The sequence below is a fragment of the Cyprinus carpio genome, chromosome A6 (assembly GCF_018340385.1).
Source record: "Cyprinus carpio isolate SPL01 chromosome A6, ASM1834038v1, whole genome shotgun sequence".
Classification (NCBI taxonomy): domain Eukaryota; kingdom Metazoa; phylum Chordata; class Actinopteri; order Cypriniformes; family Cyprinidae; genus Cyprinus; species Cyprinus carpio.
The window spans coordinates 24,158,362-24,185,309 of NC_056577.1; the positions used below are offsets into that span (position 1 = coordinate 24,158,362).

Consider the following 26,948-nt stretch of genomic DNA (forward strand, 5'->3'; position numbering starts at 1 on the left):
GCAGCAATAAGCAAAAAGTGACTCACTTGAATCAAGAGCCAGCAGTGTCAAATCGTAAAAACATCCGCACCTTTCTGGAATCCACAGCAGCATACATGATGTCCATCCAGCCTTTAAATGTGGCCTAGGTCATATGGAGAAAGAAACCAAACTCACATCTACAGTATGCACAGTAACATAGGTACTATGTGTTTAAGGTTATGGTGGGTATTTAAACAACTGATACACAAAAGATTTGAGATGACTTACCACTTGCAAGAGTGCCAGGTAACCTGCGCCCACATTATCGAAGTTGATCTTCACATTCTTCCAGCGAACCTCTGTGTAGTTCGCATTGATGAGTGCAAAGCATTCTGTCCTGTTGTTGACAACGTCAATCTTAAAATTCTCCTCTGATGTCTCGTTGAAGCAGTAATAGTACTTTCCAGCAAACAGGTTGACACCCATAATACTGAAGATCAGCCAGAAGATCAAACACACCAACAGCACATTCATAATGGAGGGAATGGCACCCACCAAAGCATTCACGACAACCTATAGGAGAAAAAAAATAAAATAAAAAATTGGGGGAAGAGGGCAAAAAAGGGGGATGGATTTCAGTTGAGTGATTGATAGAAAAATAAAAAATAAACAGAGAGATAGAGAAAGTGGGTGTTAGAGTAAAATTGAGCTATTCTGATGTTCATATGTTAAACATATAATGTGCAAATCTTCAAGCTCTTTTGAAAGCGATCCAATTTTCCGCCTATACATATTTTGTCATGAACAAAAAGGTAAATTAATCTATATTAGAACAACATCTAGGAGTTTTTGTTTATAAGTGTTTAATAACAAATCAACTGTTGTAATATTTGTTGATCAATATCTATGCATCTACTGTAATTACGTAGTAATTTTTCGTGCAAGAGCATGGAGATAAATACACAAATATATTGTTACTTAACATAGAATCTAAAGATGACAGCACTAAGATGATGTAAACCGGTATGACTTGATCCCCAAACAGAAATTAAGTTTTAAAGGAAACAATCAAACTAAAAAGTGTACATTAAAGTGGCAAAGGTTATAGAGATAAAATACAAGAAAAATCTTTATTCTGATGAAATCATATTTTATATTTTAATTTAAATATTAGCAGTATTTTTCACACCAAGATTCAAATATACAGGATAGCAATAGTGGTTTCTCTCCGTCTGCGAGCTGCATGCTGGATTTCACATGCTCTGCTTCTATCTGCTTCACATTACTTGCTACCTTATTTGCAAGAAAGCATTGTTCCCCATTCCATGATTGGAAAAAAAGTATTATTATAAAATGCTACATAATCTAAAAAATCCAGAATTTTATTAAATATGATGAGTCTTAGTTTTAAAAAATAAGAATGGGTAGCAATTTTATGCTTGACAATGGTGTCTCAAGTAGTAAGAAACAAGCAGAAGCAAAACGACGTCAGTATCCACAGGACATGTGGAATTCAATTTGTAGACCTTTGCCGCTTTTGATTTTTTATTACTCATACATGAATACATAACTGCCAAACACAATTTTTTTTTTCTCTTGCTATACCAGTATACCACTTAGTGCCATGAAAGAACCCAGATATTAAGAGAAAACTACCTGCCACATTTGTGGTAAAAATGTAAAGGTAGACATTGTAGAGGTAGACTCCCACCCTCCCAATCACCTCTCACTCATGGTACACACAAAAGCTGTGATGTCAGCATATGTCATCTGGTTGAGTGATGTAAGAAATGGTCAGCCAATAACAGTGCATGCAGGGCCTCAATCCTAGCAGCAGCCATGTCCCCCACCCCCCTTTCCCATTTCTAAAATTAACCATATCAACGATCTTACTAACTCATTAATTAGTGATCCTACAACAAAGTGTAAGGAATTCAAAAGGGAATGTATAAATACACACACACAATGTATATATACAATTAGCACGACTAAATACCCAAGTCAATGAGATAATTATGCAATCTCAGAGATTAGATACGAAAGAACCAAGGGGGGAACATGACTTTATTCTTACACCTCCAAGAACATGCATTCTACATGATATGCAATGGCAAAGAGATAAAACAAGATAATGAACAACTGAGTGGATACAAAGAACAGTAATGCAGTACTTTAGTGAAAAACAAAAAAAGATTAGGCTACAACAAACTAGTTTTAGAGCAGATCAAAAGTTCTATTCAAGTTCCAGTGATCAAAGAATTATTTCGCGAATTTTCTGCTGTCTTCTGATGTTGCTTTTCATTAACATTACCTATTAGTCTTTAACGTTTGGCTTAAATGACTGAAAATTATGTATTTTTGACATAAATAAAAAAAATTATTCTGAGTAATCGATCTTGAATATTCCATTAATGGTCTATGACTGATGCAGAAAAATTCTATACAATTTTTAACCATGCTGTCTCTTTTATAGCTCAAGTTATCTAGTGAATATTATATTTAATCCAAACATATGGCCATCAAAACCTAAACCAGAATATATTCTAAGACAAACTGAAGAGCCATGGCTTTTTTACACAGTGTTCTGTAATGACTGGAGTAAGGATGCAGGAATTGGTGGATAAGTATTAAGTTGCAGAAAAAAACAGGGTGAAGTCAGAGCATGGGAACTAAGGGTTCAGGCTGGAGGACGACATTAGAAAATGGCAGAGGTATTTTGAGAGAAACAGTGAACCTTTAAGGCATTTGGATGCTATAAACATCACAAAAAGGCCTTCAACTAATGTTGTTGCATGAATGGTAGTGATCGTGGTCCAAATAAAAACGAACAAATTAAATGAATGCTTGTGATGAGGCAGCTTCACAAAATATCCCCTCTCATCTTTATTCTAAAAACCATAAGTTTCCCCAAAAGTTGCTATAAGATTATTAGCGATGTCAGTTGAATGCAAAAGGAATTTCATTATACTTCTATACATCTAAAAAAATCAATAAAAGGAAGCTAAATCTTCATATTTCAGCTGCATCATGACGCAATGTTGAAAAGGTTTTCCATGCGGAGAGTTTTAAAATACATGCACTTGAAGGATAGGTTTAGCTAAAACAAAGTTATTTGGATTTCCAGAATCCTGATAGGTTTGCTTATTGCTTTGTATAGCTGTGGTTTTGCTTTCTGCACAATGGTGGTTTTCGGCATGCAGTCGTGTTCTCACAGAGTGACTGGCATGCATAGGGCAGCCCTGGATCTTACCCTCATGCCCTCAAACCGGGACAAAGCTCTCAGGGGCCTGAGAGCCCTCAAAGTCCTCAGGGACTTTATGGGGCCCAAGTCTGAGTAGCCCAGCGCATTAGCTATAAGGCTGACTATAGACACCTATACAAAGAGAGAAAGAGGAAGGGAGGAAGAGAGAAAGAGATGGGCCAAAGTGTTAGAGTCAAGAAGGACGTCAAGGAGAAAGAGAGAGGACCCTACGTTGACACTGAGCTGGAGAGGCAGTAAACACATATATACATACATACAGAAGGGTTTGCTCATGTATGTATGCATTTATGTGTATTCAACAACAGAGAGAGAGAGAAGGAGAGAGATTCAGGTTAAACATGGGGTTAACCAGTCATAGGTACTGTATGTTGGGTGACCCAAATGTTTGCACTTTTGATCTTAGTATGTGATTGGTTTTTGGTATCACAGGCAGATGAAGCTCGGAAAGCAGCTTACAGCAAACCTGGAAGGAAACTTTTGGTTGAGAAATACAAAAAGGGGTGAAGGGACACATTTAGAGAAGAGGTGTAAACAAACTTACAAGCACATTCACTGTACTTTGTACACACAAGATACGCACAATACGTACAAACACCAACCGCGTACGGTACACACGAGACCATTCGAGAGTCATTAGGATAACAGGGCGGTTTGGGAGAGCAAGGAGGCAGAGAGAGAGAGGAACTCCTGTAAAAGAACAAGAGAGTCCTAGCAGAGACCTTACCCTGGCCCCTCACTTCCCGGCCCTCTTATGCCCCCTCAGGCCCTCTGTGTCCATCAGCACTATAGAGAGACAAGGTTACAGTGCCTGTCAGGGACAATAACTAGCAATCAGAAACACTTTCGTTTAGGACTTATATCCACATAAACATGTAGTCAAACACACAATCGGCCCTGCCAAGTGGCTGCCAACCAAACTAGGCTATGTATATACATGTGGGCAGTCATTTAGACATGTTAATGGTTTTGACGTCAATACCATGTCAACCATTTCCAAATGACCCATTTTTGCAAGTTAATTTAAAAGTATGTCTATGTACATATTTCATTAAAAAAAGCAAGGAGTCAAATTGAAAAAGTAATGCTTTTTAAGCATTAATAATACTGTAAAACTATAGAAATGATTTAAAAAGTATTTAATAATGAATTTAAATTAATATTTGCATTTACTTTGATAAAAAAAAAAAAAAGCTAAAATAATTTGAAACCTATGTATGGGAACTTTGGATAATTTGCTGGATTTTAAACCTGGATATCACACTAAATTAAGTCGCTTGAATCTTTAGATATGGAAAAGTAACATGAATGAGTCATATTAAATGTTGATATTTTTCTGTGTGGTTTTAACTAAATGAATTATCTATGATAATTATTAAATGATACAATTAAAATGTAAAAATGCAATATGCATGCTTACATTTAGATTTGTCATGATTGCAAATAGACAAATTTGGGCTCTGTTCATACACCTAAGATTCACATTAAGTAGTTTTTTGCTGATTCTAATGTTTATATCATAAAAAGGGGAAATACATTGAAATACAACATGTATATCTAAAAATAAAATAAGGTAACGGTGTCACTAGTAACATTGTTTCTGTACATTTCGGTTTTACAGTTTTTACATTTTTTTCCATAACATCAGTACACATAACGAGAATAAATAAATATTATTAGTATACATATTTTGGAAACATGACTAATAAACACTAAACTTAGTGCACCTCAGCACCCCGAGCACTCTACTGGTGAAGATCAAATTTAATTTTAAGATCAGTCTGAAGACAATGACCACTGACCTCAGAGCAGACCACAAGGACCAAAAGGAGTAGAATAGAAAAACATGTTTGTTTGTATTGAGAATAATATAATTAATCGCCAGAAGGACTGACAGTGCACAATGAAATACTGAAAACTACTGCATATGTCTGCAGAACAATCCATCTGATGTGAGGCAGTGCAAGGGGTAACAGCTGTGATTTATGGATATTACTGTAAGTTACTTACATCCACAATGAAGAAGTCCAGCCAGCACCATGCATTGGTGAAGTATTTGACAAAGCCATAGGCCACCCATTTCAGCAACATTTCCAGGATGAAGATGTATGTGAAGACTCTGTCTGCATATTCTAGAATGATCTGGATGGTTTTCCTCTGTTCGATGTATACATCTTCAAATGCTTAGACACAAAACAGAGAAAGTTTTTTTTTTTATTATTATTATTATCACAGTGTTTCTGAATGTTCAATTCTTCTTTCTAATTTTTGTGACAGAAATTCACATGAAAACATTTAAAATTTCCATTGCTACAAAAGTCAATTATGGTAACTAAATCTTGATGCATGTTTGTCAAAATTAATTTCAATTAGTTTGTTTAAATTAAGATTTATCAGCTGCATCTTTCCCACAATCACTTTCAGTCTCTGACATCACCAAAGGGTGGCACTGCAACCCCACTTACATTAGCTTACACTTTCACTTTAGTGGGAGTTTTGGCACGATCCCTAACAGTAGGTGAGAGAGGCAGCAGAATTGTCTGCATGTGGGGCCATTTCTACAGCACTTGGCTATGGTCCCTAACAGCAGACATGAGATACTGCAGCCCCAAGACAGACTGCTGAAGTGCAGGAGCCAGTACAGTGCAATATAGTGAGAGCCATTTTCTGCTTATTTAGTTGATATTATAAAACAGAGTGTTATGTGTCTTCTATATCATTTTAATATATATGTGCTATAGTGTTATTTTGTTTTTTTTTTGCAAATATATTTTGTAAAAGGTTGAGATATCTACACTGTGCCCATGTATCTTCCAATCCTATTTCAGAATCTTTATCTAAGTCTTTAATTCTTTTAGCTTCTGCAAATCTTTATCACTGATGCTCAAAAATCTAATTTATAGAGAATTAAATAACTAATTTATCTGTAATATGCATAAAGTTATTTGCATCACTTTTAACTACATGTTTTTATACATGGGTATAAAATCAGCCCTAGAACTCTTTCAAATAATTAAAAAAAAAAAATTTTCAACAATGGCAAATGAAAAAAAAGCTTAACCTTCAGAATATGTTAACCTCAGAAGGTCAAACAAAATATTGCATATTGTTGTAACCCCAATGTAAAGTCCTTTAAATGCATGTTAAACCTTTATTTGTGTGATTATGTCATTTTCTAGAAAAATGCATTTAATAAATAAATTAAAAATAACAACATTTAATAAATATTTTGCCTAAATTAAGCAGCCACTAAGTAGGGGATAAGTTTGGTATCAATGTTGGTTTCTGGTTATCAATAAATATTGCCAATGAATTAAAGAAATGTATATGTATATTCATTAGCAACATGAAATATGTGCATCAAATTCTTCACAAAAATGAATGGAACACCTGTGCACTGCATCCATGGAATGTGGTTTACATCTTAGCACTATTGAGAGAATAGTAGCAAATAATATCAGTTTCTACTTTTTTCTATGGAAACTGTATAGCGTGTGTGCATGTGTGCGACCTCACCAGAGCTCCAGAGCTGAGCAGAATCATAAAAATGATGAGTGTCTCAAACCAGTTGTGTTCAACAATAAGGTAGCAAGTTTTCCTCAGAAACCACCAGTACTTTCCCCAGCCCTCGGTAATAGGCACGTCACAGCATTTGTACCGTGCCACACAGGCTGAAAAACATATTACACATATACTGAATACACATTACATCAAATTGATGCTCACAATGTATGCTTTCTTATCTAAAGCTAAAACAAATTTACTGCTTTACTAGTGAACCTTAAATGTGCAGTACAGTATTAAAGCAATAAGCCGCAAGAAGCCGTGGTTTATAGTGAATTTATAACAGCTAAGGGGCATTGTTAGGCACTGCGCGAAGCGGAGTGATAAATTCACTGTAAACCACGGCTTCACAGGGCTTATTGCGTTTATAAAACGGTTATTCCATATACATAGTAAGGATTCAAAGAATAAAACAGAGCAAATAAAGTGTAAAGATATAAATGAAAACAGTATTCTTCCACCAAACAATGTAGTTCCTCAGAAATAGTTGTGGTTCCAACAAAGTGGTTGGTGAGCAACACACAGAAGTAAACAAAGGTTTATGTTTGTAGTGTCATTTACAACAGCTTCGAACGCGGCTCAACCAATCAAAATCACGGACCGGAACTATCCGTTTTATAAATACAATTTCATGTTTATTTTGTACAATTAATTATAATTTTTTTTTGCAGCAAATATTTATACATTTGATTTATTGATTGTAATTAATTACAACAATTGACAGATGCATGCATTGCTCACCATCAGTCCAGCAGGCCTCTGGGTCTAAGTACTCCTCCACGACCTCCACTACAGCCAGTTCTTCCTCATCAGGCTTTATGTCGATAGTGCTTCCCTCTGAAGAGCTGGTGTCATCCAGCTAAAGAAAAACAAAAACACAAATATGCATCAATATACATTTGGTTTATTTTGATTAATTCTTCCAATTTTATTTGATCAATTTATTTCAACAAGAGCTTTCCAAAAAAATACAGATAAGCACAAACAAGGTCAACACAAGGTGAACCTGAATCCAACTCTACAATCACTGCTTTCTCTAGTGAAAACCTTCTGCTGTTGTGTTAGTCCACAGAAATACTTAATGCAAGATACAATATAAATTGACACCTGATCAAAAAATGTAACCTACTAGTAAGTTATAAACTGAGGCCAGATGTGTCCTAGCACTGACCTTCATTGTTCTTCTGGATGTCTAGCTTAATTAACATTCACTCTACCCATGACACAATTAACCTTGACTCAACACTAACTGAATTAACAAGGTTGAAAACTATCATCTAGGGCCTACATATGCAAATCAGACAGTGATGAATGACTTTCTGCTGAATTTTATGCAAATAAGGTGTTGTGTATTGATTTAATTTTTTTTTTATATATACATATTATGATACTGCACATCTGTATTTATGTTTCAACAACAACTGAAACATGAGACAAAAGGGGCAACATATATTTGTTACCATCATAATCTAAAATTCATTGTTATAATAATAATAATAATAATAATAATAATAATAATTCTGATTATTATTTGAAAATAAACAATAATCTGAAAATTATGTCAAACTATGATGTCTATATATAACAACATAACATAACAACGTCACATCACATTATAATATAATGTGTTTTCCGGAAAATAAGTCACATCTGACTATACAGTAGGTTGCATTGGGTCAAAAAAACAAACAAAACACACACACACACACACACACACACACACACACACACACACAGATAAGTCACATTTTATTACACTACAGAAATCCTGGTTTAAAAAAAAACACTATAAAGGTTTTTTTTTTTTTTTTTAACCGTGTTCAGAACAAAAATAAAAAATAGAAGTATAAAACAAACATAATTTGTAGTGCCATTCATTATAAACAACATTAATTAAAAACACCAAGCCTAAAAAAAATAATTTTATGTGAAACTGAAACTACTAGCATGTGGTAAATGTGATAAATAAATGTTATTATTAATTGTATTATTATACACATTTTTATACTAATATAAAAAAATAATCATACAGAGACTGGAATATACATCTCACTATTTCTGATTATTAGTGTATTACCTGTTTTCATATTAAATGTTAGTGTGTCTACACATGCTATTATGATATGATATGACATGACATGACATGTGGGATATTTTTTACTAGGAAGCAACTTTAATGTGACGTATAAGCCTTGTGCAGAGTCATCAAACTCTCTATTACTGCAAGCACCTAGCATAATTTAAAAAAAATGCACACACACACACACACACAGGCGCATAATTATACCCATACAGTACAGACACAAAAAACATATTCCTCAGCCTACTGGAAAAGCCTGACCCTGATCACAGCAGGCCAGGATGACACAGCAGTTTTATAAAACCCGGATCGTTAATACACATACACACACATCAGCAGTCTTAAGCATCAAAAGCATCAAACAACCCTTACACACCACCACTGCAGTCCTCCCTGACCCAGCCTGGCCAATCCAAAATAAAGGCCCAACCAGCACTGCTCCGATTGGCTAACAGAAATGATCTACTGTGATGCCACTGGCTAGATGTTCAGCATGTGTAGTTCAGCCATACTGGATCTGTTACGTCTAAACTAGGTCAAGGTGACCCAGTCTTTACACAGAGACCAGAACAATGACACGAGATTCAGTATAAATGTATGTGTGTGCTAATATTAATGATGACTATTATAAAAGTGCATTATTTTTCTTACTCAGTTCTCTGTATTACTCAATTCACGTGAACTCATGCTTGATCCTCACTTTGAACTGAAATTTTGAACTACATATAATTTTGGATGATAAGTGATCGCTGACATTGTTTTCTGGTTCATTATTTTGCCTGGTAGCATGCTAAAACAGACATAAAACGGTATTGACTTTTAGAGGCTAGCTATGCTCTTTGTTGCTCTCTTGTTACCACAGATTTAATAACCTGATTTTATTGAAACTTATATTGAAACTAACACACACATGCAAGGGAAAAACATTACATCATCTGGTGGACTGCATCTATTCTTTGGCTGAGTGGCTCAGCACTCAGCAGAAGCAGCAAGGCAATAAATCAGAGGAACAGCACAACTCAACATTCTTATACTGCCTGCAAAGCCTTAATCCACCCATACTGCTGTAATCTGCAGCCTGTAATCAACTACTGGCACTGACTTCATCTAGTCATGCTCTACAAACACATAACACTATAATCTGATCATGCTCCCTTAATAAAGTTTTTCATCATTGAATTCATTAAAGTATTTGCATTTGAGCATAATGCATTTGTCAAAGTATCAAACACAAAATAAAAATGATTAGCTTGCTTCTCTAAGTCTGTACAAGTTCTTATTTATTTGAGTCATGGTCTACTGACTCAAGGTGCCTTCTTTTGGCATTTTATTAATAGAGAAGTCATCTTTAATCAAAAAGCCCTAATATGGCCTAAGGAAATATATAAAGAGATGCAACCGAATGTTACACGATCATTTTCAATGTGCCAGGAAAAGAAAGTCTATCTCTGCCAGAATACACAAGCCAACTCTTTCTGAAAGTAAAATAAAGCAAAAAGCAGCATGGCCTCAAAATGATGAAACTTGTGAATTCTGTACAGTAAGCAGCAGTAAGCCATTTTCAATTCCTCAAAGTATACTGTATGGGCTATATAAAGTTTTCCTCTGGTTTACTTTAGCTTTTTTATATATATATATATATATATATATATATATATATATATATATATATATAACACACACACACACACACACACACACACACACACACACACAAAATAACCTCAGAATCTGCTTTTATTTTTATTTATTTATAGTATAAGGATATTTATAGTAAAATTATAGAAGAAATAACCTTTTTGAGAATGTAGAATAAATATTTTAAGAATCTTTTCACCAGCCTAAAATAAAAACGAAAATCAAAAGGTGTCTTTAGACCAAAAGATCCAATGGCACATTAAAGTATTAATATGGCAACTCTGATGCTGCTATGGTTTTATACAGTATATATACGAAACAGCACATTAAAGCTGCCTTAAATTTTGCATTGCCACAACAACAACAAACACCAAGAGAGACCACTTGAATTACTAAGAAACTTCAAACCACAATAAGCCCCACCTTTTAAATAAAATATCTAATCACTAGCTGGCAAAGTCATAGTGCCACTGCAGCTGTTATTAGAACTCCAAAGCTCCGGTTCTTAAAGAAACATTTAGTGTCCTTAAAATATATGGTTTTTAATGTTAATACAGCATCAGAAACAAGATTTATAGCACAGTTCATGTAAGATTGTATTGCTGATTTTAAATGTGAATTTGCCGAGCACTTTTTAAGATTTCAGCATTTCCCCTTTCAAGCAGATAGTAGTTGGTCTCGCAGCTACCTGGAGGCATTGCAAATATGGCTGCCAAGTGAATTGACTTTCCTTAAAGGGGACTTCAGTAATACTTACATCTTTGCTGTTTTCCACATCCGACTCACTGCTGAAGTCCTCTGTGTTGAGGTTCTCAAAGTCTGACTCTCCCACAGCGATGGGAACCCGTACAGTTAGGTTGGGGTTGTGTATGAAGGACATTGGCTCCTCATCAATCATGTACTTTCCTACGCTACTTCCAATGCCGCTTGTGGTGCCATTACCATTCTTGGGGTAGTTCAGATCACCACATTTGATGTCAACACCGGTGTGGTTACCTATGATGTTGAGTTTTTTGTCATACATGTCGTCAAGAGGTTTGTCTTCGTCTTCCAAAGGTTTCTTCTTCAGGATGTGGGCCACCAGGAGACGAACGTGAATTTTGAACCAAGCGATACCCTTCTTAATTCGGATCACTGAAATCTGCAGGTTGTTCAGTTCACCGTCATCATCTGTGGCTGCCAGATTATCAGCACTGAAGGAGCTGAGCAGCAAGGCCAAGAATAGGTTTAGCACCTGATCAAGAGAAGATCACCGTTTTAGCTTTTCCATATGATGAAGACTTGAAGTCCACAAGACCATAGGCTGACCCATTTGTCATTTTTTGGTTCAACCATGTGACTTCGCTTTTTGTGAAGACTTCAAAATGCATGCGCCATTATTTTACCAATGTGCAAACCCCAGTGAGTCCCGCAAACATCCTTTTGAACCACAAAATGACAGGTGGGATACCCTACAGTCTCGCAGGACATTTCTTACAGTGAGCAAAGAAATAATGACAAAAAAGCAGGACGAACTGCAACATGGGAAATGAACTGTGTCGAGAAGAACTCTAAAACTCACCACCAAGTTTCCAATGACCATCACCATCATGAATACAGTGAGACACATTGTTTGTCCAGCCACCTCCATACAGTCCCACATGGTTTCGATCCACTCTCCACACAGCACCCGGAACACAATAAGGAAGGAGTGAAAAAAGTCGTTCATATGCCAGCGGGGCAGCTCGCAGGTATCTGCGGCAATCTTACACACACAGTCTTTATAGCTCTTCCCAAACAGCTGCATGCCCACCACAGCAAAGATGAAGACGATGATGGCCAGCACCAGAGTCAGGTTTCCCAAAGCTCCCACGGAGTTACCAATGATCTTGATCAGCATGTTCAGTGTGGGCCATGATTTAGCCAGCTTAAACACCCTCAGCTGTATGAAAGAGAAGTTTGGGATTCACAAAAGGTTCAGAATCAGAAAATAAGGGACATCTAATGCTTAAAAGTTTAGTGTTAGTATAAGAAGGGAGAATGCAAATCCAAGGCATGAGTGATGCTTACATCTCTAATAAAATGTATTGTATCGTAATTTATATCATATAAAAATGTCTTCACTCATAACGCACCAATCTGAAGGATCTGAGCACAGACAGCCCCTCTACATCAGCCAGCCCCAGCTCCACCAAACTCAGGCTCACAATGAAGCCATCAAAGATATTCCAGCCCTCCTGGAAGTAGTAGTATGGATCCATGGCTATCAGCTTGGCAAACATTTCAGCTGTGAAGATACCTGTGAACACCTGAGATAAAAAGAAAACAAAGAAAAATATCATTGATATGACCTCAACAACAAACATTGATTGTGCCTGTAGCATGAATACTGTGAGATCACTAAATTGGATACGAGAAGCAATGGATGGGTAGTGGAAGATAGAAGAAATTAGAACAATGGTGAAAGACTGGTTTAATACAGGCTGCATTTTCACTGTAGGTCCATCAGACACTGAGGAGTAGACATCAGTGGAAATGTGGCACAGTTTCCAGTGTTTCTGCTCATTACATTAATGGGGAGATGGTTAGGACTGAAAAAGGAAACGAATGAATTTAGGGCTGTCAACTGATTAAAAAATGCAATTAAATTAATGATATGCCAATCAATCGAACATATATGTATATATATATATATATATATATATATATATATATGTATATGTATATATATATATATATATATATACATATATATGTACATATATATATATATATACATATACATATATATATATATATATATACATATATATATATTATATATATATATATATATATATATATATATATATATATATATATTGCGAATTAAGGCATTTTAATTCGAAATTCAGCGTTTCCATATATATATATATATATATATATATATATATACATATACATATATACAAACATTTGCTGAGAAAAGTTTCAAATAATGATATTCGAAAGCACATCCTTTTTGCAATCAGTTCAGTTTTGCATTGGTAATTTTTGTAAAAAAGAACAAACTATAAAAAAAAAAAAAAAAAAAACACTCTTACCAGGTTTCCAACAGAAAGCACCTCCTCAAAGTGTGGTGTCATGGGATAATGCTCCATGGCCATGAAGACTGTGTTCAGCACAATACATATAGTGATAGCCAGGTCTACAAATGGATCCATCACTATGAGGTTCATTATCTCCTTTATCTTTATCCAAATTGGACAGCACTCCCATATTAAGAATGTGTTGGCAAACTTATACCAGCAGGGTGGACATTTTCTCTGAGACTCCTCCAGCTCTGTGGTGACAAAAATAATAAGGAAAAGAGGAATATGGTGAGATCTATATTATGAGTAAGAAAACGTAATATGAATCTATATGGAACTATAAAATGATTTTATTATTACTGATTTTATATTATTATATTTTAACTATTTTTGGCAACATTAATACAGACAAACAGATGTTACACAATACCTTCCACCAGCGTGTTGGTGACAACAGTCATTGCACTGTTGGCTCGCTCTTTCCGGCTAAAGGAAGTATTGAGCTGGTCCACTGACACCATAAGTGAACCTGAGTGTTTTCTCTTTCCCTCCACCTCTGTGGTCTGTGGACAAGAGTGACATAAGGTGGAGAAAGACAAAAAAAACAATCAGAGATGGGATTTCTTTCAAGAAACATTTTAACCCATTCCAACACACATGCACATGCTCACAAAAACACAAGCCTGAATGAACCTGCAACTCATACTTAACATTTATAGTTCCATTTAGACACAACTGAATTATTTTGATACATTCCTATGTGGATTCTCTCTCTCTAAACCACACAGTAAAGTATTGTACCTAAACTCTTTTCAAATGAGCTTTACTCGAATACAATTTGATTTTTGCAAGACAATGGCATATGGACCTACCATAACTAATTCTCTTACAGACACCCAACTGTAGCAATCTGAAGTTAAAATAAATACAGATTTTCTCTACATCTGAGATTGTGAATGAGTGCCACCTATTTATTTACTTCAGTTTCAAGACTATTCATTCATCACTACTAGCTGCTCAAAAGGTTGCCTACTTGTTCTCCTGCGAATATTATCATGCAAGACGAAAATTCACACATTGCTTAAGGCCCAGTTTTCACTGCCATTAGAAAAGTTTCTTGAATATCAGTTCACTTGGTATTGTGGGTGTTGGTCAAGACAATGTTTATCTGTTTATCTTCACTGTTCCTTTCAGTTCCAAAAATCATCTAGATTTTACAATGCAGTTACTTGGTGACATTAGCATGTTTAATTGAATGTCTGAAACAGCATGCTATGAATTTGGGTGAAATCTGGGCACAAAATCATGCTTCCCACACAGGAGGAAAAGGCAAAGAGAGTATAAGGATGTCAATCCACCATGCTAACTAAAATGAGGTAGAATGCTGTTATTGGAAAGGTTAGGATAGGTTTTTCTTGCATCACACTTTTTTGGAGGGAGCAGAGTGGTCCTGAAATTCTGAAAAAAGAAAAAAAAAATTGAGGTGGAAACCTTTACAAAATTACAAATTTGAGATTGTGGTTGACGTGAAGGAATGGGAATATTATAAGTATCTTGTTTCATGTGGCAATGTAATTATTATGTAAATTAGGTTGAAAGGGGAGGGGTTACCGCATATATTAGTTTAAAGATGGGCATTAATGTGTGTTAAGGAACCCCTCGAAAACTCTCCCAGTTTCTTTTTTTTAATGGCCATGCCATTCACAGAGGGAGAGCGCTGGCAGGGAGTGGGACTGGTAGATTTGCTGATCAAAACTTGCATAAAAAAATAAAAATAGAGACAAGAAAGGTAGTTGAGGAGTTGAGAGAGAATAGACAGACTAGAAACTCAGAGACTTAGAAGGACAGAGTCAAAATGGGGTGAACGAAAAGGAAAAGAGAGGAAAAATCTGAACTGGAATCATAATCGGCCACTCTTGTCATGCCTATACTCTGAATCTGCCCCCCTGTGGACGTCCTTACACTGTCATCTGAAGCTGCCTTATCTATTTTCACCTCAGGCAGTAGCCGGCCGGGCCCAGGCCCGATCAGAGACACCACGCCGTTGCAGTCCACTGTGCTGTTTCTCTTGCAGCCTGGGTGGGGTGCCAGTGGGTTAATGCGTAAGGAACCCTGGCTGTAGCCGCTGTAGCTGCTGCGCCTGTACGGGACAAAGAGGGAGCCGCGGCGGTCTTCGCTCTCCTCGACCGTGCTGTGCTCATCGTCTGCAAACTCATTCTCTGAGCCCTTGAAGCTGAATATACTGCTGCGGCGGGACATGAAGGGTGAGCCAGGGATGCTCAACAGGGACTGTAAAAAAAGAAGGATGGTACACATCAGAACAAGGAATCTTCAGTGTGTGTAAGAAGCGAGTGTGACATATAAACAGGAGAAGAAAAAGGCATTTGCATTGCACTGATTTATCCTATTTTTCTAAGTAAATTATTTTTCTAACCAAACTCAGAAACATGGAGAGCAATAACTGCTGACCAAAGTCATTAAATTAATAATTGAACAGCTAACTGCAGGTCACTTCTGGTATTCAGAGAGCCATTGTTCTCTATTCTTTCATAAAACAGAACCAAAGTTGATCAATGTTTAAAATCAGTATGAAATTAAAGCAGACCATGTTTATTGTCTTATTGCACATTCCTGATATTTTTATTTATTTGTTATTATGACTGTTTATATGAATTCAATAATTCAGCTTATTCCAAATTAATGTTTGTCTTCGTAATCTTTTAATTATCTTTATAATCTTCATAATAACGGTAAAGTGTTGTCATTGTTAACTAAAAGTAACTCTATTCTAAAGTGTTTTTGTTAATTGAAATAAAGCTGAATGTAAGCGTGAATGCTAAAGAGATTGCTAAATAGCTGCCATATATCACATGTTTAGTTAAAAATAAAGCTGTAATAAAATGTAAATATTAAATGAATTGGAAATGTTGCCTTGGCAAGTAAGTGAAATGAAATATTAGTTGAAGTACTGCAATTACTTAAACTGAAATAAAAATAAATGAAAGCTGAATAGAAATTTTAAAAAAGCTTATAAAATGACAAAAGCACACAAAATGACTAAAATTAAAAATACAAAAAATAGAAATACAAAAACCAAATTAATATATATATATATTGCATATATAATACTATAACTTTAATAGTAAACTATTAATACTAAAATAACACTGCTTAATATGATTCAATATTACTAAATATGTGATAGCCAACAACTAGTTAGCAATCATTTTTAACATTCACTCTGACTTCATATTGGTATATTGTAACACCCACACTTCACAATCCAATAAATTATTTCTTTCACTTAGAAACACGTAACATTACGGAAGTTTAGTGTGCTCTCATAAGTACACTCGCACTGGTGCAAAAAGAAGCATTTATCCTACTGCAGAATGCTCCCTTCTGGCTAAAATTCACTTCCCATATGAAATTCATAGACGATCCAAGATGCTAGTTGAGACCAATAATAGTGTTCTAACTGTTTGCTGAAATTCACTGATAATGCAGAATGCTAGTTGCTAGCGCATGCGTTTTCTCTGTGTTGCGGTTCAGAGCCTTCCCCCTAATGGAGTGGTTGACCACTGCAGACTATGTACAGCAGAAAGAGGCCCAAATGTGCTCTCAGCAGGGGCTATTTTACTCAGATCACTGACTCACTAAGGAGAAGTGGGTTGATCTGGTAAAGGGTTGAGACCCCAGTGCTACAAATGCAAAATCCTTTGGAGCTTGCATAATGTTACTTAAATATCCATAACAATCAGTGGCTTTCTGTGCTAATTCCAAGGAGAAAAAAACTCTACCAGAGGTCACACTGTAATAACTAATGTCATGAAACCAGCTTCCAATTTAACCAGCGATTGCCTAATAAGGTGCTTTTATCCATTGTTGTGAGGTTGATCTGAACAGAATTTGCAGGGTGGGACCCAGGAGTATAACTTCCTGCCTAAGCACACTATATTACTGCTCTCATCAGATGAAAGATTCATAGCGAGTGGTTAAATAATTCACAGGACCAGTGAAAGTATGGTGTTCCTGTGCAATACTTCACGTCTATACACAACAACATACATAGATCTTGAGCAGGTGTTCTGCCTTCAGAATGGCTAAGCATTCTTCTGTAAACCAGAGAAAGGTGACAAAATAAACAGATGACAGAGGGATCAAATTAAATAACTCAAAAGCACCAGGTCTGATGTAGTTTCGAGTTATTTAACTGAGCTTTTAGACATAAAGAGAAATCTACAATCATAAATCCTGCACAAAGCAAGACAATGAATGAGATGGAAAGAATTACAGTGATAGATAGATGGGCACTGAGCAAGAGCACTTCCTCTTCTTCTGATCTTTGAGTGTAAGGCTGAAGCACTTTGTCTAATCACCCTGGTGATATGGACGATGACTCAGCGGAAAGTGGTAGCGACTGCACAGAGGAGAGAACAGTAGTATCAAGGGCTGGGCTGGGCTCAACTGGCCCGTGATAGCAAACACCAGAGGTTATTTCGGCTTGCTATTGCAACATAACAGATTGCAAAAGAAGCATGTCAGTATAATAGTAGAGCGCAGATTAGCTTTAAATCATTAACTCTAATAATAAAATACTGTCTATCAAACAAGGTGGTATTTATGTTTAAGGGGGAGGGGATCTTATTCTAGAGGGCATTTTATTCAACAAAATACAAGTGCAAGAAGAGTTTTGATATTTCAAAGATGATATTTCTGGTCCATTTTCAAAGAAGATGCATAACGTCTATTGACATGTCTACTGAAATAATTAAGGTTTTGTTGTGCATTGAGAAGTGTTGTGTAAGTTTAAAGGAAAATGTATATATTTATATTCTATAAATAGTCAAAACATTTTACCACTTTGTTTGTTTGAATCAGTTCATTTTAAATGGTCCTTTGGTGTGACAAATTTATTTGTAAAAATGGGAATATTCCATGGAATATAAATTAACGAAGACAGAAAAGCTGCACGCATAACAATTATAAAAAAAATAGCAAAATGTTGTTTAAAATAATTTTAGATGTAGTACAGATTGTCTCACCATAGAACGTCAATTACCCGTATACCTGCTCATAAAAGTCTCATAGCTATCAGACATGGAATAAAAGCCACAAAAAAGGTCTTTAAGTGCTACTTTTATCTCAATATAGACACACAGATAAAATGACGAAAAAAAATTGGTCAAATTAAAAAAGAGAATAATTCAATGATGACGACAATGAACAACACCACTTATATCGATCTGCTCCTTAACCAGTGTCTGAATGAACATAATGATCTCCTCCTTATGAAACTCATTCTGCCTTGCCAGACATATATCATATACCACTTAATGTGAGACAGACAAGAACATGTGTTAAATATGTTTATGTAGGCCTCTGTTGAAATAACCCCACTCTTACCTGGTTAATGATTGAGGCCTTCCGCCCCAGCCTGTTGTCTCTGAAACGGAAACGGCTCCTCTTGCTGCCATCATCGGATTCTGATTTTACCACCTTCTCACTGTCACCTTTCTCTTCCTGTTCTTTCTTCCACTTTTTCTTTCTGTTCCGTCGCTCCTTGGCGCTCTTGGAGCTCAGCTTGGACACCTCAGAGGAACTGCGGGACAGATGCCCTCCTCCGTCATCCTCTACTGCATCCTCAGATACTGTACCTGCCGAGGTTGCCATGGCATTGGCCTAGTGATGAGGGACAAAAGGACAAGAAACAGAATAAACATGAGAGCAAAAAAGCGTAGGCAAGTTGACTAATTCAGCTTGTTATATGCATGTATTTGTGTACCTGTGCCTCCTCCTGTTGTTTCTTCAGCTGTTCCAGCATGGCTTTAAACTCAGCCTCCTTCTGTTCTGCCTCCTCCATAGTGGCCTGGTTTTGTTCTTCATAAGCCATGGCTACCACAGCCAGGATCAGATTCACCAGGTAGAACGATCCCACAAAGATCACCAGTACAAAGAAGATCATGTATGTCTTCCCTGCGGCTCGCAGAGTCTAAGAAAAAGAAGCTACTATTACTATTTTTTAAACACCATAATATTATACTACTTTCTTGCAGTATGCAGTATGTTTACTGTATGCAATATCAGGAGTGTATCCGAAGTCACACCCAAAATTTGGTTGGCCAACCTAAGTGCCACCCCAAACTTCTAAACTGTGAATTGCCTTTTACCTTTGATTGTGGACAATGAGTTCAATAAAACCTGACAAAACCACCCTGGTTTAAAAAATGAGGAAGAAATGTTAAGAAATTACAGTTATTCTGTCGACTCTATTAACCTTACTTTGTTTTTAATTAAAATTAAAATTAAATAATAAAAGGGACAGTTCACCCAAAAAATTTAATTCTGTCCAGGGTTATTATATTTAACTAAAACTAAAACCATGAAATAAAATGTTAACTGAAATAAAATAAAATAACATATAAAAACATAGACATACAACAAAAACTGATAAAAATGACAAAACACAACAAAATACTAACACTTTAACTAAAATGATCATGAAAGCAGAAAATATAAAAATAAAATCTAAATATAACGAAAACTAAATATTAACAAAAACTATAATAGTATCTCAATGGTAGTAAAATAACGCTGATTCTGTCATAACTTAATCTCGACATAAAAGATGCTTGTTCTTTTGTTTTTTTACACTGGAAGTGTATGGTAGCCAGAATTGTTTGGTTACCAACATTTTTCAAAATATCTTCTTTTGTGTTCAACAGAATAAAGAAAGTCGAACAGGTTTGGAATGACATTAACTCTTTTTATGGCTTTTTTTTTTTTTTTTTTTTTTTTTACACAAAATGTGATCGAAAAATGCTAAATAATTAGCAATAATAGTTTTTTACATGATGATAACTGGACACCTTTTTAAATATTAAATATGTAACATGGTGAGGTCAAATGTCAACAAGAAAATCATCCAGTTCATCATAATAAACTAGTAAGATATGGAACAGTGCTGAAACAGGACCAGAAGTAAGTCAAAAACAGAGCAAGAGTGAGAGGAATGAATGCACACCAGTTGGTACAGATTCTCCCAGAAGTCTTGTGTCATGAGTCGGAAGAGAGCAAGAAAAGCCCAACCAAAGGAGTCAAAGCTAGTATAGCCGTAGTTTGGGTTGCGTCCAGCCTTCATGCAAGTATAGCCCTCTGGACACCGCCTACACAAACACACATACACACACACACACTGTACTAAAAATAACAAATATTTTTGTGCTTTTGTATTACAGATCATACCTTAACAATAAAAGTTCATTTAAAAGTGCATCAATTGTGCTATTATTTGGAAATAAATATTTAGATTTTACAATTTAGATTAAAAAATTGTTGCTAATTTAGTATTGGGAATATTGTGTGTTTGTCTGTGTATGTTTTCACTCTTCACCCTGCGTCTGAGCTGTTTCCACACAGCAGCGCATCCAGCATGCCTGGCAGAAAGTAGAAGTTTGCTGTGAAAAGAGCAGAGAGAGGATAGACTTGAAACATGTGAAAACCAATTCTAAAATCACCAAAAACTTTTCTACTCATTTTTAGATTTTTTTCAAAATGAAAAGTATGTAAAAACGTATTTGTAAAAACAAAAAAAAAAAAATATACAAAAAAGCTGAGGACGGCACTGCTTAATGCAACTGTATTAGAAACTAGCCTAAGTAGTCAAAGCTTTGCCTATACTTACTGTCATTCATGATGTATTCATTGAAGTCAAAGCCTCTGCTCCCATTGGCTAGGTAGGATTCAGTTGAGTTGAATGGCCAGATGACACATTTTTGGCGAAGATTACCCATGAACAACTGTAGACCGATGAGGGCAAATACACTCAGACAGAACACAGTCAGAATCATCACATCTGACAGCTTCTTCACTGACTGGATCAGAGCACCCACAATGGTTTTCAGCCCTGTGGGAAGATGAGGAGACAAACACAACGAGGAATATACAGTCTGCCCCACAAGTGATAATGTTCATATCTGCGCAAGAACACACATCCACAAACACGCAAAGCAATTTCAGGAATGAGAGCACACACACACACACACACAGAATATTTAGAAATATAATACATGTTCTACACTTTGTTGATACACACACTTTCATGCCATACTTTTATTACGTTGGGGTTCCCACAATAAAACATTCTAATTTTATGCTGTTTTTACTACTTTGTACTGCAACGTACACTACCGTTTAAAGTTTTGGGGTCGGTGAAATTTTTTTTTATTTTTGAAAGCAGTCTCTTATGCTCACCAAGGCTGTGTTTATTTAATCTAAATTATAGTTAAAGCAATAATATTGTGAAATATTATTACAGTTTAAAATAATTGTTTTTTCCAGTCTTCAGTGTCACATGATCCTTCAGAAATCAATCTAATATGCTGATTTGCTGCTCAAGAAGCATTTCTTCTTATTATTAGCTGCTTAATATTTTTGTGGAAACTGTGATACATAATTTTCAGTAATGTTTGATGAATAGAAAGGTAAAAATAAATGTTTCTTTGAAAAAAATATGTAACAACATACAAGTCTTTACTGTCATATTTTATCAATTAAATGCATCCTTGACAAATAAAATAATTAATGTCTTTAAAAATAATAATAAATCAAAATCTTACTGTCCCCAAACTTTTGAACGGTATTGTGTTATGCTAACATACATGAATAAGAAAAAACAATTACTTCAACATTACATCCATAATCAAATACCTAAGCAACCACACAATAAATTATTTGGTTTCCTTTACTTTCTAACACACACACACACATACACACACACACACACACATACCATAAGAAATAATCATGTGGTTTACTTATATAAAACAACGAACAGGCAGCTTAAAGAGTCTCCCGTCTCCACAGGGCAAATGCACACAATCTGTCTGTATCTCAGTGAATAGATGTATGTGCAGTTTGCTATCAGTTAAACATTTGGATTTATACGTACCACACTGATTTATAATTTAAGTCACTATAATACTATAAATTATACCAGTTCATTACATCAACTGAAAAACAATTGATATGTCAATTCTGTGTAATGTTGTTTGTAATATTAACAACAGCAACACAAGAATCACATTTTATAAAGTCTTGGAGAAGAAAGGAGAATTATACAAAATCTTTTAGGGAAGTCCCTCCTCAATCCCCACTGCAATTTCTGCAAAAATGTTACAAATAATAAATCATAAACTGACATCAATACACAAGCAACTGATTTTTTACCTTTTTTTTTTGAGAAAATGTGAGTGGTGCTTTCGTGCAAAACTCACCACCACAATGCTAGGGGTGTTAAGGTGGTTGCCAGGGCAATGGTATTTGGTTGTTCATAAGTTGTTCTGACTGGTTGCTAAGTTGTTGTACACTGAAAAAAATTGTTTCATTCATCCAATTAAAAAAATGTAGGGTAATGATTCACATCTATATTTTTAAACCAATGATCCAATGAAAAATAAATAACTTGCCCTTAGTTACCAGTGCATTGCTAAGGGGTTCTGGGTGGTTGTTGTAAGACTTTATGAAATTCTAGTTCCATCTGTAAATATGGCTCAACCATTCCTTTAGGGCAGTGATTCCCAAAATTTCTCTCCTGGGTCTCCCTTTTGTACAGAAAAACATTTTCAAGCCCCCACCTACATGCACTGACATAAAGACACTCTCAGACACGACCTTGCTTGCAAAATCATATAGGATTTATTGAAACATTATAATAACATAGTAATTACAATTTTCAGTAAAACAGTAAAAACAGATTTTCAAACTTGCCTCTGCACAAAAATGAACATTTTTGAACTATAGAAATTAGACTTATGCTTAAAAATTAAACATTCTTTTCAGTGCTTGTTTTGTGCTGCAGATCTTCTCAAATCGAGGATGCAGCTGAGGATGCAACTCTTAGCTCATTTTCAACGTCCAGCTTCGATCTGTACATTGTCTTGATTGAAGCATCTGCAGAAAAACCTCATGTGTTGGATGTGGCAAAAGGAAGGAGTACAGCCAGGGCTCTCCTGTCTAGTAGTGGGGAGTACTCCTTTTACACTCCATCCCAAAATGCAGCTAATGTATTGGACTTAAACCGAAGCCTCATTAGAGGTGGCATCGATGATCTGTTCCTCTTCTGCTGTGCTCAAGTCAGCAGCTGATGTTGCTTTGAAGGGGTCTCGAATCCAGTCCTATTTTGAAGGATCCTGCACTGGGAAATAGCTCTGGAAAAGTTTTTGTTATGCAGCTTGTTGACCTCAATGATTTCAAGCTCTCCAATGAGTCTACATTCCCCCCTTTCTAGTTTTCTTGTGATTGATGTGATTTCATCTGCCAGCTTTGGAAGGTGTGTTCTGGCTGCAGATTTAGTTCACTGGGTTTCTGAAACATGTCGTTTGCAAGTTTCATGAGAAAATTGTTATTGTTGAACTTAAGGGCAAGTTAATTTCTCTCTTCCTCCAAGAAGATTTTGATCTCAAGTCAAACATCCTGGATAAAACCTTCCCATGCGACAGCCAACGGGACTCGCTGTGAAACAAAACTGCTGGGTGATCAGATCCCCTTTCCTCACAGAGTGGAAAATTGACCGATCTTGTTTTGATTTAGTTTACGGTGGCGCTAATAACTTGCCTTACATCTTTCAGCTTAGGACTCATCTCTTTAGATGCTAGCACTTCCCAGTGCATCATACAGTGGGTCAACTGCACAATCTGTGAAACGTGCTTGACTACTGCTTGCAGCCCTCCTCTTTTCCCAGCCATTGCCTGAGCTGCATCTGTGCATATCTCAACACAATCCTTTCATTTCAGATCAGCCTCTTTCAAGTAAGTGTCAATGAATCATGAACAATTCAACTGCAGTGGCTCTTCTAGTTATCAAATCATCGGCATCAATGAATCTGACATGTTATCAATAAATAGTCTTTGTTACTGTCTGTTGCTTCATTCATCTGCAGAGCAAAACGGTTTTCTCGTATCTTGTCACTAAGCTGTTCCTCTACATCTTTTGACATGTAAGAAATGTGCTTCCTTGATAGTGTTGTCTGACAAAGGAATAACCTTTACTGGCTATTGCTTTATCGATCATAGTTGAAACCATATCAATAGTAGATGGAAGTATTAATTCCCCATCTACAGTGTGCGGCTTCTTACACTGACCTGCTCTGTAGGCCACTTTGTATGAGGCGAGTTGAGTATTTGAAGGCACAGGCATCATTTATTGATATTTTTACACAGCTCCCTGCAACTCATTTCGGATTCTTCAATCGCGCCATCTATTGTTCTATTATTCCACGACAACAACCACAACAACTGATAAAAGACGGTAAGTCATCTTGAAGTAATAAAATATTTAATTAATATTTTGTGTTCTTTTATTTACTTATGTGGCAAGTACTGGCATATTAAGTGGGATAATCTGCTGACTGTCCCTTAGCATTGCCATGCCCTGCTTTTTTAACTCCCCGCCCCCCATTTTGGGAACCACTGCTTTAGGATGAGGTTATGAGGTATTTTTATTGTTCACCAAACTAAAACCATAAATCTCACTGCTCAGAAAGTAACAACACACCTCTTCTCAACAAACACATGATCTGATGTATCATTCAAGTCTGTAGCACAATCACTGAAGGACAGTGTTAACCCTAAATATAAGCAATACAAACAGTAGTGATGCTAGAAAGTACTGTTAATAGGGCAATAACCAGCCATTGAAAAGTAATGTTAACATTTTCTTAAGTTTCAATATACGAGTTCCATTGATGTCTGTAGGAATTCATCTGAGAGAAAAAGAGAAAGCTTCCAAAATTTGGTGTATATATTCATACATTTATTTCCTTCTTATAAGTAAGAGGGCTTTCAAATGAAGTGGTAGCCAATATAATGAACGGGATGCTGTAGATGCTAATGCTCAAAAATATTTCCAAAAAGTGCACATTTACAGTTTTCTTTACTAAAGACAGGTTGTGTAGGGACCTTGGAGAGACACAAGGAGCACTCTTTAAAAGATAAACACACATACAATATTCAACACATATCAGCAAAATGGACACTGCCTGAAGAGAGCGGTGCCATACACAAACAGTATGCAGAGAGCCAGCACAGAGAGAGGAAGAGAAGAGGACAGGCAAGGGGAGGAAGGGCATGCAGGTCATTTAAACGCCAAGGCTGAAGGCAGTAACATCATCATCTTTGCTTTGTCACCATGGTGTCAATATCCGTTTAACCAATCGTTCATGTCCAGAGAATGTGTAACCCTGTCTTCTTATCCCATCTGATCTCTTAGCTGAGAGAAACCAGGTGAATAAAAAAAGTCATTCTCTAAACTAAATACTCACATGTGAAGCCTACAACAATGGATATAATGTGACAATCCTGAACGTGAATGTGTTTAATTTAGGTGGGTGTAATTATGTGCATTTTTCATAAAGTCTGCAAATGAAACTAGTGAGTTAACTTGGCAATTGCTGATTTTTCTTCCCCCTGCTACAATGCATACATACACACAAATCTTCTCAAATCTTCTGATGTCGCTGTTTTACTTTCCACTCCGAGTTATTTGAAATAAGAATAGGGAGGGAACTACAAAACAGTAATTTTACCAAAAAAAAATAAGATAAAAATTATATAAACCTACATGTGTGTAAAGGATGCGGAAATTTAGAGGCCATTTGTTAAAAAAAAAAAATACAAAAAATAAAAACAGAATAAAAGAAAGACAAACTAAAAAAGCAGATGTCTTCAAAAGCATCATGCAGCAAAAATGTGTCAAACTAGGCTTGGCAGTCTCAGTGAGTGCTCTACCCACAAACCTTGGCTTCATGACACATCACATCAGCTTCTTTTAAACAAATCTGATGAGATGTTCATCAAGACAAACTATTTCAGCTTTTTGAACAATATGAATTGCACATTTAAATGTTTCTATGGCTAAGATGTCATAAGGTTGAGTTTTATGTTGTCTGCTTAAGATACTGTAACTAAAACTCAACATAACAAAGAAAAGACATCTGTCCTATGATGCGATAACTCTTAGGCTGGACATTTTGAATATAGAACACAGAGCAGCAATCCTTTTTTAGTTTTTATTATTTTTTTAAAGGGGTCATATGATGCGATTTCAATTTTTCATTTCTCTATGGAGTGTTACAAGCTCTTGGTGCATGAAGAAGGTCTGTAAAGTTGCAAAGACTAAAGTCTCATATCCAAAGAAATATTCTTTATCAAAGTTAAGACTCTGCCACCCCCCCCTGAAATGGCTCATTCAAACACGCCCCCACATCTCTACGTCACTATGTGGAAATATTTGCGTAATGCCGCCCAGATGTTCATGCAAAGAAAAAAGGCATGGTTTCAGTAACCGCAGTTAGTGTTGAAGCAGCCATGTCAGGGAGATGCTGTGTGTATCTAGGCGG

General features: G+C 36.0%; 1 protein-coding gene across 6 annotated transcripts in view; it reads right to left on the reverse strand.

Moving 5' to 3' along the window:
- Positions 1-26,948, reverse strand: part of LOC109061925 (sodium channel protein type 8 subunit alpha-like) — a 51,262-nt gene that overhangs the window by 6,938 nt on the left and 17,376 nt on the right. For 4 of the 6 annotated variants that reach the window (XM_042758534.1, XM_042758531.1, XM_042758532.1 and 1 more), the window contains exons 7-23: positions 21,237-21,458; positions 20,946-21,009; positions 20,577-20,718; positions 19,338-19,544; positions 18,959-19,234; positions 15,548-15,841; positions 13,983-14,115; positions 13,565-13,803; positions 12,617-12,790; positions 12,064-12,423; positions 11,260-11,736; positions 7,526-7,643; positions 6,737-6,891; positions 5,231-5,404; positions 3,212-3,334; positions 250-534; positions 71-124 (exon numbers count right to left, since the gene is read on the reverse strand). In XM_042758534.1, the coding sequence (XP_042614468.1) occupies positions 71-124; positions 250-534; positions 3,212-3,334; positions 5,231-5,404; positions 6,737-6,891; positions 7,526-7,643; positions 11,260-11,736; positions 12,064-12,423; positions 12,617-12,790; positions 13,565-13,803; positions 13,983-14,115; positions 15,548-15,841; positions 18,959-19,234; positions 19,338-19,544; positions 20,577-20,718; positions 20,946-21,009; positions 21,237-21,458 (3,497 nt within the window). The remainder of the gene's footprint in view (positions 1-70; positions 125-249; positions 535-3,211; positions 3,335-5,230; positions 5,405-6,736; positions 6,892-7,525; positions 7,644-11,259; positions 11,737-12,063; positions 12,424-12,616; positions 12,791-13,564; positions 13,804-13,982; positions 14,116-15,547; positions 15,842-18,958; positions 19,235-19,337; positions 19,545-20,576; positions 20,719-20,945; positions 21,010-21,236; positions 21,459-26,948) is intronic. The other 2 variants (XM_042758536.1, XM_042758535.1) reach the window with 1 other exon arrangement.